This window comes from Aythya fuligula, chromosome 7 (assembly GCF_009819795.1).
Source record: "Aythya fuligula isolate bAytFul2 chromosome 7, bAytFul2.pri, whole genome shotgun sequence".
Lineage (NCBI taxonomy): Eukaryota > Metazoa > Chordata > Aves > Anseriformes > Anatidae > Aythya > Aythya fuligula.
In genome coordinates this window covers 12,291,469-12,310,560 of record NC_045565.1, presented here as the reverse complement: position 1 = coordinate 12,310,560, position 19,092 = coordinate 12,291,469, and the positions used below count along the sequence as shown (strand labels likewise).

Genomic DNA, 19,092 nt, shown 5'->3' with positions numbered 1-19,092 from the left:
TCTACATAGAATATTATTGGAGTTGTGGAAGTTTAAGCCAGAAACACAACTGCATCCAGCTGAAACTTGAGAGGATGGAGAAACCTCGCACATTGTGGCTTGGATCCTCAGGAAAAAAACTGCAGATTGGTAAGTGCTTTTAGTGCACGCAGGTTTATGCCGCTTTTCTATGGAAATAAATATTGCCAGCTTTGCCACTACAAAAAAGTTCTTGGAGTCCAAGACAATCACATCTTGCCAAGTATAGCAAACCACTTCTATCAGAGGAGACATTTTGGACTAGATAAACTTGGAGCTTGTGTTACTGCAACTCTAATTCAAAGTTCCCATCCAGTGTAACAATTTATTTTCCTTTAGCATATGTAACTTGTTATATTTTTTATTAAGTGCCATTGCTAAACTGACTATAGGGTGTGCTGCTTGAAAATGTAGTTTACACAATCTATGTGACAGAAAGTTACATATTAGCCACTTTTTAAGTTTCCAAAATCTACTTATGTGCCTTGTAGAGTATCTTTTATAATGCTTATCTGGTGAATGAAATAGCTTTTTTTTTATTTCCCGTCGGCATTGTGATAAAGAATGGATTAAAGGAACACATGGCTAGCTTGGCATTTTGTCAAGATATTTTTTCAGTGCTACTTTAAAGAACTATTTCAGTCAAATTCTGTGTTACTAAATGAACGAATGTTGAAAAGTATTCATAAGGGTTTTTCCAGAATATTGTATATTGCTTACCTGTGGGCAGTCTTTGATGTAGTGTCCCTTGTTAAAGCAGAGGTGGCACAGGTAGTTAGGAGGTGGCCTCTTGCTGGGTTTTCTGGCTTCTGAAGAAAGGGATAGGTCAGAAAAATGCTCAGTGAGGGAGCTTAACCCATCCACTATGTTGTTAAGGGAGCCATAAGGAGATGCACTCTTATACAGACTGCTGCTCAGAGCCTGCAAAAGAGAAGAAAAAACTTACATGAAATGTAGCACATGAAACAAAGACTGTTTTCAGACTGATCTGGGTAAGGGAAGGATGAAAATGGCAGAAAAAAATGTGAGAAGTTTTTCATTAAGAACATGGCTACCTATTTGAGAGAGCAATAAAGAGGTCATTAATGAAGAGGTATCTTGAAGGCAGAGCTGGTCACCCCACTGCTGGGGAACCTACAGAGCTTGCCATGGCTCACTTAGCCCAACCTTTCCACTGAGCAGTGATTGCTTTCTTGTGATTGATCATACCGCAGTCATGGTGTGGTTAGAACACACAGGCAAAAAGAACAACCCACAAAAAGCAACATTTTTGTGTCCAGAACTATTTACAAGAACAATACTGAAGTCAGGAAAAGGAAAAGAACACCAAAAAAAACACAAAGTAATTTTTAATTTCCAATCCAGTCAACCTGATAGTCAATATAGAGTCTTGTGTTCAAACAATAACAAGAAATGTTCAGATTAAGCCTTATGTGATTTAAATGTTTCCTGCTAAATGGTAAATACCTATTTTTTTGTACTTCACCTTTGTAGGATCTTCACTCTCTCAATATGCAAATCAAAACCCAAAACTCTTAATTTGTTATTCTGTAAATTTAAAACTAAAAGAAACCCATAATCACCTATATACATAATCTTCCTAATGGAAATAACAAGTGTTCACTCTTTTTAATGTTCTAAGACTCAAAAGAAACTGTGTAATAGGAATTTAAGGAATAAATGGAAGCTTTCTTTTTTTCTTGTTTTGTATTTTTGAACATAGTAATGAATCACTGTAGGAACAGAATGAACCCATGTCCTTTTCACCCTGAAATGATGGGACACATTTGATAGGGTGTTTCTCTGTTAGGGCTGATATGCCTCACAATAGTGCTATAATTGTGTAATTCTACTGGCATCAAAGAATTACTGCTGACTTATGGGAAAGCGAGGTAAGAAGACATCCAAGCTGTGCCTCTATGGAGACCTTGTTTTTCAGTGCTCTTAAATCCAAATATTTAAGTGGAGTCTTCAGATAGGTTATTCAGGTATTTTGAAGGTGTAGAGAAATTGGTTGAGATAGCTTGTCAAATAGATTTTAAAGGGGATTACATTTATCTCAGATATCTCAAATATTCAGGATATCTGTACAGTGAATGTGGTTTCTGGGTATGAGTCACATATTGCAAGAATCCTATGGAAGCCCTAGGCACCACTCTGCCAACTCTTCCTGGAGTCAAACACAGCTTACTGAGCTCCATTAACCCCATACAAAGCCAAAGCTGGTGCACGGCAGCAGGATCAATCCAAAGGGACAGAGGGTGGTAGTCCAGAGCCCCAAACCCTGCCTTCACCTTCCCATTGACCTGCTCGCTGCCCCAGAGGAAGTGATTACAATTCTCTCTGCCCTTTTAGTCTGGGAGACGGAATAGCATGTTTTCTATTTACAAAACCATGAGCAGAGTGAGTGTGATCTCATGGGGGACTTCACACATCTTCTGGCACTGAAATGCCCAACATTTAACTCCAGCACAGTGCCAATATAGTCCTGTACTGGTTCAAGATGTTCTGGCTGCTGAGAGGAGAGTCAGGCACTTTGTTTCAGGGGTTAAACCTGTACATTTCAAAAGGAAAAGTTATTGCACAAACTAAAGAAAAGGTTTAAGCTGCTTTAGTCATCAAGTAAGCAAAGATACCTCCAACAGTCCCTGGAATTTATTTTCTAGGATTTATTGGACACTATTGGAATGAGAAATTCTTGGCATCAAATTGCAAAAAGGAAAGGGAAGTGCTACGGATGCCAAAATACTATTAATTAAGGGTCTTCAAGAAGTTCTTGTCTCCCTAGGAGCCACTTTCTCTTACATACACTTGGAAAATACAAAATCTTTCTTAAGAGTCCCTCTTACCAAGAGATTCTTAAAGTACTTCACATGCATTAAACACATAAGTAACTTTGCAAATTCCCTATAACCTGATTTTTACAGAAGTGTGTATATCCACACAGAATGTGTGAAATCCCAAATTCTTTACCTTGCACTGAAATGTGGAACAACCCCTGGGGATGCAGAATGCGTAACTCCTGCCCACCAGGAGGTGGCTAGTCCTGCCCCCAGGGCCAGACCAGTGAGAAGACCAAACATGCCTACCTGCTGCTTTCACTGGGCTTTGCATGGGACATATGGCTCACAGAGGTGACCGTTTTCCTTTCTACATATCCTTTACACTGAGCTGCTCCAACCATTATAGCAGAGCATGGCTGTGTTAGGGAATTCTCTCCAACACAGATAGCTCTTGGCATTTTTCAGGTCAATGGGAGAACAAACAGGTTGTAAAGGTCACAGTTTTGGCCACCCCATCATTAAACTTTATTTACAAATCTTTCTTTGTTTAAACCGTGGCAGCCAGACACCTTGTGACAGGCCAGGACTCCATCACAGACTACTGGCTGTATTGACATGAAATCTGTCTTCGCAGCCACCCACAGCTCTATGGCCAAAGTGTGACACATGGCTCTGAAAGCAGCCACCTGGTTCAGCTGGCAGGGCATTTGTGCAATATGTGCCAAAGGTGGCCACACCAAAACACTGCCATGAGACACTTCTCTATAACCATCTTAAGGCCCAGTGTTAAAACAAGGAGAAAAAAAAAAAAAAAAAAAAAAAAAGCAGATGATGGCTGAAGAGATATGGTGGACATTTTCAATGCCACTGGAGCTTCAAAGAACAATTATTTCATTAAGGAAAATTCCTAGACAATCCCAAGATGCAGATTGTCCTTCCTGGTACAGAGTCAGGCAAATTGCTTCAGCAGTTCCTGCCAGCCTGACCTGGAAAATGGCCTTACATCAGTTTAGCTCTGAGTCAATATGAAAAGCATATCAATCTGGCACTTGAAAGATACCATGAAGAGTAGCAATGCAAACAGCGCTACATCCTGTCCCTAGCTGTGGAAATCTCCAGTTCTTCATAATGAGATGAGGAAAAAAGCCATTCCAAAAAGCCCAGTTATATAATAAGGGTGGTGGTGGGAAAATTCATCCTGGCCCTGGAATGAAATAGCAAAAGCCCAGGAACATGTAAAGAACATGATGAAAGCAAATGGTGATTTAGCCCATCCTGTCTTTGTAGAAGACAAGGGATGAATGAATATTGCTGAGATACACAAACCAGTGTTTTTTGTCTGGGACACTTAGCAAATCAGCAACTGAGTCCTTGCTCAGTGTTTACACTGCTGCAAAGGGGATTTTTAAGGAGGGTTTTGAGCAAAAACTTTGAATTAGTTTCACACTTAAAATGTCCAGGGGATGATCGGGGTGACGGGTAGAATGCTGATGGTTTTATAAAGATGACAGTAGGCAGGGAAACAGGAAGGAAGAGGGAAATGTAATCTGACTCGTTCCGACTTCGAGCATACTGGTCTGTGAGGTGCCAGGGAGACCGCTCCTCGGAGGGGAACCACCAAAAGCAATGACTGCTTTGTGCCCATGAGGTGCCCCTAGCAAAGTCAGCCTGTTTCCTTACAATGAAGATAATACATTAAACCACAAATAATATCTCCCACTAGGAGCAGAGCAGGATTTGAGCTTGGCAATGAAAGGGTTAGTGCTCTGAGGGAGCCTAGAGACCACACTGCATGTCTTAATTAGGAGGCTCATCAGCCCAGCTGCAATGAATTCAGGATTTCCTTATCTTGCTGCACTGGGAGGGTGGGGGAGCTACTGGTAAAACTTAGAAACGTGCTTGGTGGGGAGTTCTGGCTGATAATGTAAGTTTGGTTGTTGTTTTTTTGGTGTTGGCGGGTTTGTTTTTCTTCTTATTGTGAAGCTTGTTGACTCAGTTGAATGGGAACCAAACTGAAAATCTGGTGGTCTGTTTTTAGAAGGTAACCTCTCTGCTCTGTAGGTCTTCAAACTGCATCTGTCGGTGGTGCTGGGAAGTAAGGCTTCCTTTGTTATTTGTTTGCAAAGTGTTTCCAGTTAAAGGGTATGCAATCAGTAAGGTTCCAGTCCAGCCCTTTGTGACAGAGGCAGCTATTGTCTTCTCTAGCTGCCTTACCCTGCTCCCAGTTGGGCAACATATGTGAGGGACTGAGGGGTTCCAGTGTCCAGCCCACCTCCAAGAAATGCCTGCTTACGTGAAGGATCTGGCAAACACTCTTGATTCCCTTGGCTGGTCCCCACCTTTCAGAGACAGCTCTGGGGATCCACATGCCAAGAGGTGGATAAGGAAACACTGGAACAGAATTTCTCTCTTCAGCTACTTTTTCAGCATTGGTATGATGTTAAAAATAAAGGAAGTGGTGCTATACGCAATGTGATGATGCGTGGCACACTTGAACAAATAGGTGATAAGCCTTTCTTTCCAACCACCTCCTGGTATGGCTATTGCTTTAGCTGTAAAGGTATTTTTTTTAACTATGGTTAGGAAGGACAGATACCATAATAGCATTTCAATTATGACAACATTTAATACTGTCCTAAGGTGATGGGATTGCATGTTTTTCCAGAGCCTTTGCTTACAGCTGACATTAACATTTAATACTGTCCTAAGGTGATGGGATTGCATGTTTTTCCAGAGCCTTTGCTTACAGCTGACATTAATAACTGACAACAATCTGCTTAAGTGGGAATGGCACCTTGTTATTAGGATTTATAGAGGCTGATTTATTTATTTATTAGGATTTATTTAGGTATGGGATGGAGTATGTAGGGGCATGCCTGGGAAACTCAGGTTCTGCCTGGAGTTCAGTTTCTGGCTGCTGAACCCTGAAGGTGGTGGTAAGGGCTGCAGATCCACTCATTACCCGAAGCTGGAATGACCTGTGTTGGTCTAACTGGTTGGTAGTCTGTGCCTGGCCAGTACATTTGTTTAGGGCCCTTGGGTTGTTTGGTTTTATTTTGATTTATGAATTACACTTCAAAGATTTTTTTTTTTTATCCCTGTCCCCTTGAAAAACAAAATCCAAACAAACAAACAAAGCAACCAGCCAAATAAACAAAACAAGCTAACAAACAAAACCCTATGCTGGTACCCAATACTTCACTAGTTAAAAAAGAGGACAGAGAAGTATTTGAACTCTGTAAATAAGCATGAAGAAAATGCAACTCCTTGCCCTTTTTGAAGGGGGCTGATGTTTAAGCCCAAATACAATAGCTAAACCTAGATAGAAGGAACCATATAATTCTCCTAAACTGCTGGATTCTGCACACATAGTGTCTGTTCCCTCAGATGGCTTTCTTGGTTTCTGCTAGTTAAAGGATTTATCACTCAGGTTTGCAGAGGTGACTACTCCACCTTAGGGGGATAACTTCCTTTGGCTGTGATACCATTACTGTGACTATTTGACCTGAAATCCAGTGATTTTATTTTATTTTTTTTTTCTTTTTAAAAAACAGCTGCTCAATACTAAAATATTCATGATCATTTATAGCTGTTTAACAGCATCTCTAAGGACTTGTGAAAGACCCTGTTCAAGCTATAAGTTGATACAATTTGTGCTGGTTCTCTATGCATTTTTATTAATTGCATATACTGAGGTGAGCTCCTATAGTACTCCGGTATTCTTATACTGTCATTAGTTCTTGCATGACATGGAATAGCCTGTAATTGGAAAGCAATGAGCAAAGAATTTTTTGATGACTTATTTTTGCTTTGGTATTTAGCCAACGTGCTAAAGCAAACAAAAATAAAGCAGCCCTAACTTGCAGAGTTCAGTTTAAGTCAGCAGGCACCATGGCTGTTTGAAGTTTGCTGGAAAAAGGAGTTGGGTTGCCCTGTCATCGGCGTGAAGAAGTAAGGTTTTCATATACTGTAAATTATAAACATTCTCCAGTCTGTGAAGCGTCTGTGATGGTAACCAGACTAGCTACACTAATTATTAGCCCTGCACTAAAATGTCAAAAGGTGCTGAAGTTGTTTATCAGCTTGGATTTTCGTGAAGATAAGAAGTGAGTATATCCCTGCGCTGTGTCATGAATAAAACAGTAGGACAGACAAGTCACTGCCCTCACTCAGTTGCTATTTTTACGTGAAAGGAGGGAGAAATCTGAAGCTATCAAAACAGTAATTCAGTGGCTTGTACATACTCATATACAAAACTTAACCTGAGGGTCTGCATCTGTCTTCCCTGGCAGTCACGCAGGGCTTGTTCCTGACATGGGACTTATCTGTGGGGCCATGCACCGTGTGTGAAAGCAGAACAGTGGTACCTGAAGATGAGCGCGTCTGGAGAACAGCACTTCCATCTGTGGCTTTTTTGTGCTCTAGTTCCTTATAAATGGTCAGACCAGTGGCTTGATTTTGTTCCCAAAGAAAATATTCAATGCATGATCAATGTTTATGGTCAATCCAAAAGCCTTTTGAACGTAGAAGGTTAAGTAAAAATACTGTTATAAATGTAGTTACATTAACTTCAGGCAGATCAAGTGTTTAATTACCAAGGCTGAACTGGAAAACCTCAAAAACTGCTGCTTTATGGCTTATGTCTGCTTTAGCTCTTCTGCCAAGCTATAGATACCTTTGCAGAGAACAGTTAAAGAGGTTACTTAGTAAAATTTTATCACTAGACAAGTGGAAGAAAAGCTTATTGCTTGCTGAAGAAAATGCCTGGAGGAAGGAGAAAAGACCCAGGCTTCTGTTTCCTTCTGAAGTCAAAGCTTAAGTCAGCTGTCAAGAAATTGGTCCTTAGGTTGACTTTAAGAAAATGTCAATTACTCAAGCTCCTTACTTAATGTAGGTAAATGTAGATGAGTCAAGTGTACCTACATTCATCCTTCTTCTGTCTCGGGATTTAGATAAACACATGCTTATATTAATCTGCTAATGCCTGCTTCTAAATATTCTCAGAGAGAGGGCACTAGGATTTTCCCTCTAGAGAAATGGGTGTTTTGAGGAGACTACTCTGAATGTGGCATGACTTGTCAGTAGTTGTGAAGCAAGTCAGTGGTAGGGTAATGAATCTTTAATGTAGTGGCTAGATCTGTCTAATCTAGCTCTTCTAGATCTCCCAGCTTGGTTGGCTGTGGCTTCTCAGGCTGTAATTGCTTCTCACCTTTTAAATTGCTTAACAGCAAGTGGGTGCGATAAGCTTCTCTGTATGATTTGTGTACCTTCACTTCATGGAAGAGTTGAAGTGCAGCACGTGGCACCATCTCGCCTCACTTTAAATCTGCTGATCTTTAGAGTCTTGATCCAAAGCTTTCAGTGTTTGCCATTCAGGACTTTCACATATCTACAGATCTTAAAAAGTGCTGCTCCCTGCTTGCTCAGTGGTGCGGAGATAACAAAGCTGGCAGTGAAGAAGTTCAATCACTGCCATTGGATTGCTGAACTTCAAGCAGGGCTCAGAGCTCTCTGCTAGCAGTGTGATCCTTCCTGTAACAGGTAACAGCATCAGGGGAAGGTTTGGTGTGGATGTTGGTGGGGACACTTGTCTTATACACTGTACAGGGACCTCACAAACTGTCTTTAATGTCTATTAACAGAAAGGTGGAAAAGGAAAGGACAGATGTTTGGTCAGAGGTGCGCAGTCTTGGAGGAACTCTCTAAATCTCGTACCAAGCTCTGCAGGGATCCTTTTCATCAGCTGAAGGCTAAACAACTGCCCACTTATGTTAGAGAAGTTCCAACACATGAGCACTATATTAGGGACAAGGGAGACCATTCACACTGCAAATTACTTTAACACATCCCCACAGGAGCCTTCATTTCTCAGCCTGTCCCTGGGCTGCCTGCAGCTGGATCTCCCCTGGGTTGCAGCCCAGTAACCTCCCTGACCTTCCCAGAACGAGCAGCAGTGGGGGTGGGAAGGCCCCACCAGATCCCCTAATCCCGGTGCCTCCTAATGCTGCTGAAAAATGAGCATATTTTGCGGGTGTCAAGATGGGGTTCTTAGGCTGCGAGGAGGCTATGAAGGTTATAAAGCGAGGGGAGAAACAGATGGACGTATTTTGACCCCTGCACTTTAATACCCACAGCCACATTCTGTTAACATCTCTGTTTCCTGCAGGAAATCTTGTCTCAATCTGACCTACAGTTTGAAAAACAAGAGTCAGGTTTCCTTTCATTTGGTGGGTCTTTTGACACTCCAAACATAAGAAAAATAACACCCGGAAATAGATATGTGCCTGTTTAAGGCACACTTAGGAAAGCATTTACCTCCTGTGCAGCTCTTACATGATGAAAGGTTCTGCTCAGAAATGTTCATTTTGGGTTAAATAGAACTTTAGGTCTGAGACACTTCTGTTTATATCATTTACATTCAGTAATGCCTTCTTGGCGCAGAAACCTCTGTGATGGCTGCCAAAGTTTAAAAGAGGCAAAGCTAAGGTCACTGTCAGAGGTAGGAACAATACATCATCTGCCCAGAGTGGGCCCCTCACAATGTGCTTAGGGCCTCAGTTTCTGCACTCATGGGAAGACAAAAACTTTTCCTAAATTGAATATAGTGAAGAAAATAAATTGCTTCCATCTATTTGCATGACAGGCTGGAATTTCATCTTGCAACTCCAGCTTTTGGATAGTTTTATCTCTATCTATAGCCACCCTCTGAACCAGTTGTTACACAGCATAGCTTCAAGTGTGATCTAAGCAAACGGGTATAAAACTCCACATTCTGCTTCAGATAAATTATAAAAATTGAGTGATCTAGTTTCAAATTAGACTTAAGGATTTTTTTTTCCCAGGTTGTGTTTGTTGGGGTAATGAAGATGTTATTTTATTAATTTAAATTGCAATGCATTTTGGAGGAAGATGGTTGTAAGAATGCCTCCATGTTTCACGGACAGGCCCCCGATGCTGAAACCCTGTTCTCTTATAAGCCCTTATGAATCCCTCTTTTCAGGATGCAGCATGTGTACAATAGGTCCATTGCTTTCCATTCAACCACAAGTATCCACAGTCCTGATGAAGACACACGTATAGGTGACTGGCAGGCTAGCTTAGTGCAAAGAGTCAAAGTCTCCTCCTCCCAAACACTTCCTATTTCCCTGCTACAATCTCCAACAGGTTTAGAAATCTGGGAATCCTGGGTTGGCAAGAGCACCCTGTGGGAGCAAGATGATCCCTCTAAGATGTTTGCCTGGTTGGCAGTTAGCTGGATGAGATGTAAATATAGACCACCAGATTCCTGAAATCCTTCTTGGGCATTGCACTTGTGTTCATTCAAAAGAGATGCCAAATCCCGCTGTGTCCTTGGAGTAGCTGGGGGTGGTCTTTTTATGTAGCAGGAACATATTTCTGCTTCAGGTATGAAAACCAGAGCTGTAGATCTCACAGAATTTCTCTGGATGGTGAGGGTATTTGCTTATCTTCAAAGTGAACCTTGAGAGACAAAACATATCTCCCAAGATGCAGGTTTTGGAACACCACGCAACAGTTCTCCAAGTAGTAGCAGTTGTCAGCGGGTACGGAAGAGCTAAGAAAAAGGCCTACAGGAGGCTCCTTATAAACCCTCCTCCTCAAGCTACTGGGACTTGTTAGTATTTGCTCACACCAAAACCCAAGACAGAAAGAAATGGGCTAGGCTTGTGATTATGTTAAAACTTGACAACTTAAAACCTACTGAGACTCAAAACAACTGTGCTGGCCTGGCTAGGCAACGAGGGACATAGACAAAACCCAGTCCTCCTAACTTTTCTGAAGTGAATCTCTCTGTAATTTTAGGTTCCGCTTCTAGTAGAAGTAGGTTCTACTTCTAGTTTTCATTCCTAGAAGAAACTGATCTATGTTGTGACACTTAGGAAATACCATCTGTCTGAGTTCTGTCAGAATTGCTGGAGGATTTGAATAGCTTTGTAAAACTTAATCAGTTCCTTTGCTCCACTATAACTTCTCTGGAACCCTGACAGAAACTGAAGAAAACTGCAAGGAAGCAAAGACTTAAATTCTTTCCATTTAATTTAATCATTTCATCATGGCTTTCTAAAAGAGGGAGAAGGGCAATGCAGGAGAGTGGCAAACTGGGCATCAGGCAGCTGGCAATTTCCCTAGGGGAGGAAACTGAGGACGGGTACAAATATCAACTATTATGTTTCAGAAAGCAGCCCAGAAGCTTTAAGGTGATATCCACTATCACTTCTTAGGCATCATTTATATCCATGCATCTAGTTTTGATAACAAAACACACTTGCTTTTGCCTCTTTGCAGTTCCTTATCAGTGTTGTATGATTAGCTTTGTAATATCTGTGCTTGGGTCTTCATGCAAATGCACGGAGTCAGAATTTAAATGAGTAACTTAAATTCAGAGTTAGAAAATTGCCTTGCTTTGATCCTCACCTAGTGACTGTCAATAATGTGATCTCTTCTGAACTTCTATAACTCCTTGCAGTGGTGCTGTTTCTTGCTGTCTTGTACAAATCCACAAAATCCCCAAAACAAAGTTTAAATAAATAGGAGGGGAAGGGGAGTGACTTTGGCTTTTGGATAAAAACCATTGTTTTGTACACATTTGGATTTCCTACTTATTCAATGCTTTTCATAAATGTATTGGTTGATGTCAGATTTGACTGATTGTGCAGTTGACCAGAGAAGCATCTTCCTTTTCTGAGTAATTGAGTCGATGTCGAAGGAGCAAAAGAGGAAGGGATGAAAAATCATTACCCAACAGTTATATCACAGTTACATCACCCCTTTGTTTGGGTTCCTTGGCATGGAAGACACTGTAAAATAACTGTAACTGAGAACTGCACATATAAAATAGAGTTGTAATAGGAATCTTGCATGCTTTTGCCTCTGACTGTTTGGGTGGGGTTTTTTGTTTGTTTCCCTGCGTGTACTGCCTGGCAAACTTTTCAAGACATGAATGTATTTCTGAGACCAAAAGCAAATGCCCATGCTCTTCTTAGTTACAAGTTTGCATATCCCAAGTGATCTGTAAGAGTTGCAATAATTTTCAACTAATTGGGAAGAATACATATAATTTCTCCATTTTCCATTGCTTTTTTTTTTTTTTTTAACGATTGGATTAAAAAGAAATCAGTGGTAAAAAGAAGGCCCACATATCTCTTCTGCATGACCTGATGTAAGTTTAGCAATTAATATTTTAGCTCTTGCCAGCTTTTCAAACACAGTTCAGCCTTTGATGTGATGTTATGTGGCTAAATACTTGTGCTGCCATGAAGCAGAAGCCCAACTATAAGTCACATTTGAACAAGGTAACACTAGAGGCAGAGCAGATGCACTGCAGAGCTGCAATAACATTGGTCTCACGTGTGGGGAGGGTAAGGAGGTAAAGAGGCTCTGGCTACTGGGTTAATATCAGCGTATCTTCACCAGCAGCTTGCTTCCATTAGGTTTCTGCTCGTCCTTGTTTGGATAAAGAATCCCAAGGAAAAGCAATGCAATTGTACTTAGAATGCTTAAAAGTTTAAAATACGTCGTGGCGAGTAGAGAAGTCAAAAGCCATGCCTAAGGGATACAAATGGAAGACTAATTTGTATGATCACTTGGCTTCTCACTTCTGAAAATAATAAATACATGTTGTATACGATTCCTTTTCATATAACACCTTCATGGATATAGTTTGTTTGTTCTGGTTTTGGTTCCACTCCCTGTCCCAAGCAAAAGTGTTTTCCAAAGACAGAAGTAGCAAAACAGGAGGCCATGGCTGCAGAAGTAGAAACAGGAGAGCAGGAAAGCAAAAAAAAAAAAAAAAAGTGCTTCTGGGCTTGAAACTCGCCTTAGCACTCACCTGAATTTTGCATTTTACAATACACATCAAACTCGAATTGAAAATGCAGTAGCTGCTAGATCTGAGACTTTGAGACCACAATACAGCTGGGGGTGTGAAATCTGTACTTTCTGTGCTGAAGCAGCGCTTTCAAAACAGCTTTAGAGATGGCTGCACAGGAGGACAGAGGCTGACATGCTGATACCCCAGAAGTCTGCTGACTCACAGAGGTTCAGCTCTCTCAAATCCCTTGCAAGGAGCAGTGCAAAAAAGAAATGCACTAGACAGTGCAAGTACCAGTGTATGTTGTGGTGCATGTATACAGAAGCAATTAAGTTTTAATGTTTGAATCATATGCTTTGCACTTCAATCACAGGGATTAAAAACAATGATTGTTTTGGATTGATTACTTTAGTTATCTGACAGCATTGTGCTAGTATTTCTTTCACCTTTGTAGGCAGTTTTGTGACAAGAAAACAGAAGGAAGTACATGTTGTTTTTGGTTTTCATTTTTTTTTCTTTTTCCTCCCCTTTTAAATACCATTTGTAAAACCACAGAAAAGCCTTTGCACCCGGGGAGGAGGCAGAGAGAATGCACCTGAACTGCCATGCAAGTTCTTGAAAAGCAGTCTCAAAGTAGTTGACTGTCACTTTACATAGCCACAAGATATCTGTAAAGTGCCATCATACTGAGTCAGAGAGCGGACGAGCCTCCAAAATAAGAATTGCTGAGCTATTGCCTTTCCAAGTTAAGTTTAACTTAAGTTTCAGTTTTAGCACTAAAATAAGCAATAATGAGAAAAATCAAGGCAAGGAGATCAATCAAATAATAATCACTGTTATTAATGGATGTTTTAAGAGTAATTTACAGCTGGCAGTCTTAGTGGAATGTTTAATTATTCCATAACACACTTTTTTCTCAAACATGTGAAATTCTTACTACTTTAAATTTAATCTAAATGACTTTTGTCAGGCTGCTCACATTTTGAGGATGTAGATATAGTTGCTAGATTTTATTTGCAGACTTAGCTTTTTTGTGTGTATGTGTTTTTGAAGTAATACTTGAACTTTCTCCTTTTCTTAAGAAAAACCTAAATGTTTCAGCTTGAGAAATAGTAACATCTAATACTGAAAATGTAAAGGCCAATCAAGGCCAGCAGCCAGACTCCCTTGCTATTGCCTTTGTCCAGGTAAGAAAACCTTACTGCAGGAACAGCCCTGTGCAGTGTGTTTGATGCTTTGTGGTCCTACACACTTCGTCTGTGCTAAAAGTAAATCTTACACTTACTGGGAGAATAAGTAAATACAGGAACCAAGACTTTTTTCGAAGTTATTTTCAACGTGACTTCATCTACTGAAGGCAACCTATACACTGCGCTACATTTAAGGACACTTCAGGAAGAGGAGAAAGATAACTGTGGTTGTTGAGTCTGCAATGGAGAAGCAAGGAGTCCAGTCTGAGCAGGCTTTGTGCTGAGTGGATCACAGATACGCTCTGTGCTAGAGCACCTAACGACTGGCCAGAGAACCAGGGGAGTCAGAAGTGTCCCAGAGCATAGGGCCCTTTCTGCTAATCCTCATCTCTGCTCTGTTTGCCCTAGGACCTCACCGGCTGCGAGCAGCTTCACACAAGGTGTATTGTCTCTTGCAAAGTGTTTTGTCTTTGAAGTCTTTGTTTGTGGCTGTTGAGATAGCAGTTCGTTTAGTGGGACACTGGTCTGATCTTGTATGGCAATCCCTGTATTACTCTGATACTTAGATGATGGGAGAACTCGTGTTGTGGTTTTGTTGTTGTTGTTTTTCCTTACTGTTAAGTAACAGTAAGGAAAACAGTTTCCTTACTTACCCTTCAAATTAGTTCACCTAGGGTAAAGAAGAGGTCTTTCTTCGTAATGTATTCAGCTAGTTTGTTTGCCAAAAATTCTATGAAGGACAGACAGGAAACAAGGTTGTTTGATAGAAAATGTATTTTCTGTAGAAATGCTATATTCCTACCACAGGTCTTCCTGTTCTTGCAAGTGTTTCATCATTTATTTATTTTTAACAATAATATACATGAATGTCATTGTCTTATTAACCTTTCATCTTTAGAAAGCTGATTCACAAGCTGTACTGATCCCAGTGCTGCAGACCTGCTTCTGTTCCACTGGGGTTTCATCAGGATTTGCTGTAGTATAGGCTCTAACTTCTTTTTCTTTAATTCCCCGAATTTTCCTTCCTGAGGGAGTGATCTGCACTTTAATGCAGCTGATTGAACTAGCTCATGTTCTCTCATTCCCAGTTAGTTCCTCTCTTGCCTGTAAAGAATGGATCTGCAGGTCCCTGAGTCAAAAACATGAACTGCTTCTCAAAAACATGGATTGTTTTCTAATCCCATACATGCAGTTATTTGTGCTTAAATAAGACCTGGTTTGGATCTGGAAAGTGGCTGCTGTAGAGGTTTCTGGAAGGAATTCCCCTCTTGGAAGACATGCAAAGCATTGTACGTGGGTAAAGAATTCGCTAGGACATGGGCTCCTTCTCGTGTAAATATTGGCCTGTTCTGGAATTAGCACTTTATAATCAAACTTGTTTCTTTGAACATAATATGGTAACTTGGAGTTACTTGTAGCTGTCTCCTCTTGACCGAAGTCAGCACTGATTTAGTAGGAAGCCTACTGCGAGAGTAGAAAAATGCCATATGACTCTATTGCCCCATTATTCTAGGTTTCTCAATTATACCACGCAATGACACAAAGCCACAGTTACCTGGCTGTGTCTCAAATGCCTTAATTCCCATGTAACCAGCCTCACAACAAAACCTCAAATACTTGGCTCTGATGGATGGTGTTATAATGAGGGTGGAGTTGGGTTCAATAGCCAATTTAATACATCTTAATGTTCTAACATGCTTTCGTTTCATATCTAGGACATTAAATGCTGCAGTAAAGTTTTATTTAAAGCAGGTCTGTTTTGCAAAATGAGTCTTGCATATGGAACAAAACATTCATTGTCGCTTTACTGTTTAAACCTTTATTATTGCTTCTTTTTCTGGGTACAATGGGCTTTTATGCACCAAACAGCTGTGTTCATCATGTTTATTTAGAAGGCGTCCATTGTAGTGGAAAAAGTCTGGAGGACAAAAATCTTGGTGAAGTGCAAGACTACTCTGTGGGTGCTGACTCTTTTTTTTTTTTTTCTGCCCAGTTCTTTGGTCAGCATGCAAGTCACATACACAGGCACTGCCATGCAGACTTGCAAACCCAGTATAATAGCAACTTCTCACGAGTGCTGTCTCTTATTACAAGCAATCTCCTCCAGAAAATTTTCAGTTGCAAAGCAACCTACGGGGCGCATAACTATTTTATACCCTGTGATCCTACCATTTCTCAATCTGGTGCTATTTTGGCCTCTCATTAGGTCACTTTCCAAATATTGTATACAGCTCCTTGTCAATCATTGTCACAGCCCAGCTCCAGGATAAGCCAGCCCAGGACAAAACTGGGAGGAAAAAATGCCAACCAAAGCAAGCACTGTGCAGAAAACAGTCAACGCTTTAACTGTGGAAAGCTACGTGTCTTCCAAAGATAGCATAAGCCCACTTGATGCAAAAGTAGCACACAACACTACTGCTCCCCAAAATAATTTTACGCAGTCAAAATACTTGGTGTACGCTGAATGGCATCCGCAAATAAACAGATGTTAGAATTTCAAGAATTAAGAGCATGACATTGTAGGGAACTCGTGTGGCTCCTGCCAAAAAGCAGTCTAGTTTAGTTTCTGGAAAGAACAGGACATTCAACATATTGACAGAACTTTTTTTTTTGTTGTTGTTGTTTTGAGCAACAGTATCTCTAACACCTTCCAAACCCCTCAATGAAAGATGCAGAATAAGCAGACAGCATCAGCCCGGGGAACTAAAGCATTCCCTCTCTTCTTCAGAGCTCACCCAGTGTGCAAGTGTGCTGTTGTGCCCTGAGAGGTGGCAGCGTCCCTTTCCCTCTGCCCAGACCCCCCCTCTAAGTGCAAGCCGCGTTAATGCATAGTTCAGGTGAAGACTGGAAATAGAGAAAAGTGTCTCTACCAGCAGGGTGGTCAATGCTATTGTTGCCGCAGGCTGGAAAAGGAACAAACTAACGTGCTCTGTCTTTAAAGAATATTAATATCTGCATAGAATCAAATGACTCCTTATTTCCTGCAAGCTCACCAGGCTTTCTACAGAACTGGTGGCTCTTGGTGGCTGTCACTAGTACACCTCAGGAAACAGGAAAAAGTGAAAAGGAGTCATGTAAGGTGGCACCCATATGCCTCAGAGGGGTGGAGGGGAGCTTGGTGTGCTGCTTCTGGCCCAGGAAGCCTAAGGTGGGGCTGGCCAGTGCCCCCGGGAGGTGGCCACAGCTGGGGGAAGGCCTGGCCTGCCGGGAAATGGTGTTCCAAAGGAAAGGGTTTTGGGGAAAAAATGGAAAGAAATGTGAACCGAGGGGGAAGGGGGAGAGTGTGACAAAATGATTAGCTCCTACTCACAACGGGTGTAGTAGAAACAGAAAAAAACTTAGAGAAACTTTAGGAAAACTTTCTCAGAGGTCTGCATGCATCCTTCGTGTACATTGTGTGGGTGGGTTTCTGTGTTTGTTTTTTCTTCTTGTGAGAAAAAGGGAGGAAAATGAGGACCTGCTGTGAGCAGGGTGCATCCTGACGTTTGGAAACATGGAGCCGAGCGGTGTCCCGCTCTTCAAAGAAGCCATGTAGGCCAGTCCCGGACTCTTACCGCTACCTGGAGAGCACAGAGCTCATCAAAATCCCCGACTGGTAACCAGTGGGTAGGGAGCTGGAGGCTTGTGTTATGCTCCCTCTTGGCCTTTTAGCAAAATCACTGTGTTGTGAAGTCTGCATGTATTTAAACTGGGTATGTTAGGCTTACTGAGGTTGGGTGCATCAGACCGGCTGGGTTTTGATTTAGATACTCTCAAAAATAGTGTCAGTGTTGAGACTGGATGTGCTTTGCAAGATCCTGAAGGAAGAAATTATTTCTAATTAAGGAAAAAAGTATGTGTGTGTGTGCAGCTCTGGCTCTCCACTACTAACAGCTATAGCACTGTGACTGCTGGGGCATTTGAATTTTCAATTAACAGCCCCTTTGCTGACAGAAAAGCAATAGGTATTTTGGCCGAGAACGCATTTTAAACCTCTGCTGTGACTGAAACGGCTCCCAAGTGTCACTGGAGGAGTGCCGCAGCGGGTCGGGCGCGCAGCCCACCCAGCCCTCGCCAGCGGAGGCCCGAGGCAGGAGCCCCGTGGCCGGGAGGAGCGCGGCTGCTGCTGGGGGACCTCCTGCGGGCGCTCGGCCCGGCCGAGGGAGAGGTGCCCCCTGCAGCGGCGAGGTCCCTCCGATGCAGAAGTGCTTGACCTCAACAACTTCCTGCGCCAGGGCTCTCCGCAGTGAATTGTCTTTGTGTGCCCTACGTTTTGGTTGCTTTCCTTCCTTCTGGTTTCCTACGGGCTGCTCCGCGCCTGACGCGAGGCGCGCACAACTTTTCCCCCAGCTCGCAGCCCCCTCCTTCCACCCTCGCCCCCCGTGCTTACGGCTACACTCGCAGAAGTGATTTCAGCACGGATTTTAGGTGTCGGGGGGGCGGTTTCGAGCCGTCGGGCCGCCTGTAAGCAGCCCCTTTCCCCCCGCCCCACCCCGGTGGCAGCCGGCGTGCGGCCGCTCCCCGCAGCGTCCCCGCGGCCGGGCCGCGAGGCCCAGGGGCAGCCCCGGGGCGGGCGGCGGCATCATGGCGGTCGGGGCTCGGCGGGGGCCGCGCACATCACCTCGCTGCGCTGCAGCTGGAAGAAGCTGTTGAGATAGCTGGAGCCGAGCGAGGAGCCCAGCTCCGGCGGGCTCTTGGTGTAGCCGAGGTCGGGGTGCTGCGAGGAGGAGGGCTCGGGGCGGAAAAGGCATCGAAGGCGCTGGCCTGGTGCGTGTCTTGCAGCGAGAGATAGACCCAGTTTGAGGAGCTGGGCGGGCTGGTAGACGGACGCGGCGCTGGTGTCGATGGCTGACAGCAGGCTCATCTTTCCCCCGAGCGCGCCCGCGGCGGCCGGCTCCGCGGTGCCGCTCCCCTTGCGGGCGCTCCGGCTCCGGCCCCGCCGCCGTCCCCCGCCCGGGCCGCCCGCTGCCGCCCGCCTGGAGGCCGGGCCGGGGGCTCGCTGCGCCCCGCGCCGCCCTACGGCCCGCCGAGCCCGCCCAGCCCCAGCCCCAGCCGCAGTGCTCGGCGCCCCACCGGCCATCGCCGCGGGCCGCGCAGCCAACTTTCCGCCTGCCGCCCTTCCCTTCCCTTCTCTTCCCTCCCTCCGCCCGTCCCTCCCCGCCCGCCCCGCTATCTGTCTTTATTCCCACTCCCGGGGCACCGCCGGGGAGGAGCTGCCGGCGCTCCGGCGGCGCCGCGCCCCCACGGGCCTCCCGCCCGCCAAGGGGGTGCGGGGACGGGGAGGGCGCCGGCC

The 19,092-nt window shown here is 43.5% G+C and overlaps 1 protein-coding gene across 1 annotated transcript in view; it reads right to left on the bottom strand.

The window, feature by feature from the left end:
* Positions 1-18,723, bottom strand: part of ZCCHC24 (zinc finger CCHC-type containing 24) — a 111,640-nt gene extending 92,917 nt beyond the window's left edge. Inside the window, 4 exon segments of the mRNA XM_032191265.1 lie at positions 739-939; positions 18,421-18,543; positions 18,546-18,599; positions 18,601-18,723. Coding sequence (XP_032047156.1) covers positions 739-939; positions 18,421-18,543; positions 18,546-18,599; positions 18,601-18,663 — 441 coding nt within the window. The 5' untranslated portion in view covers positions 18,664-18,723.
* Between the last annotated feature and the right edge of the window lie 369 nt (positions 18,724-19,092).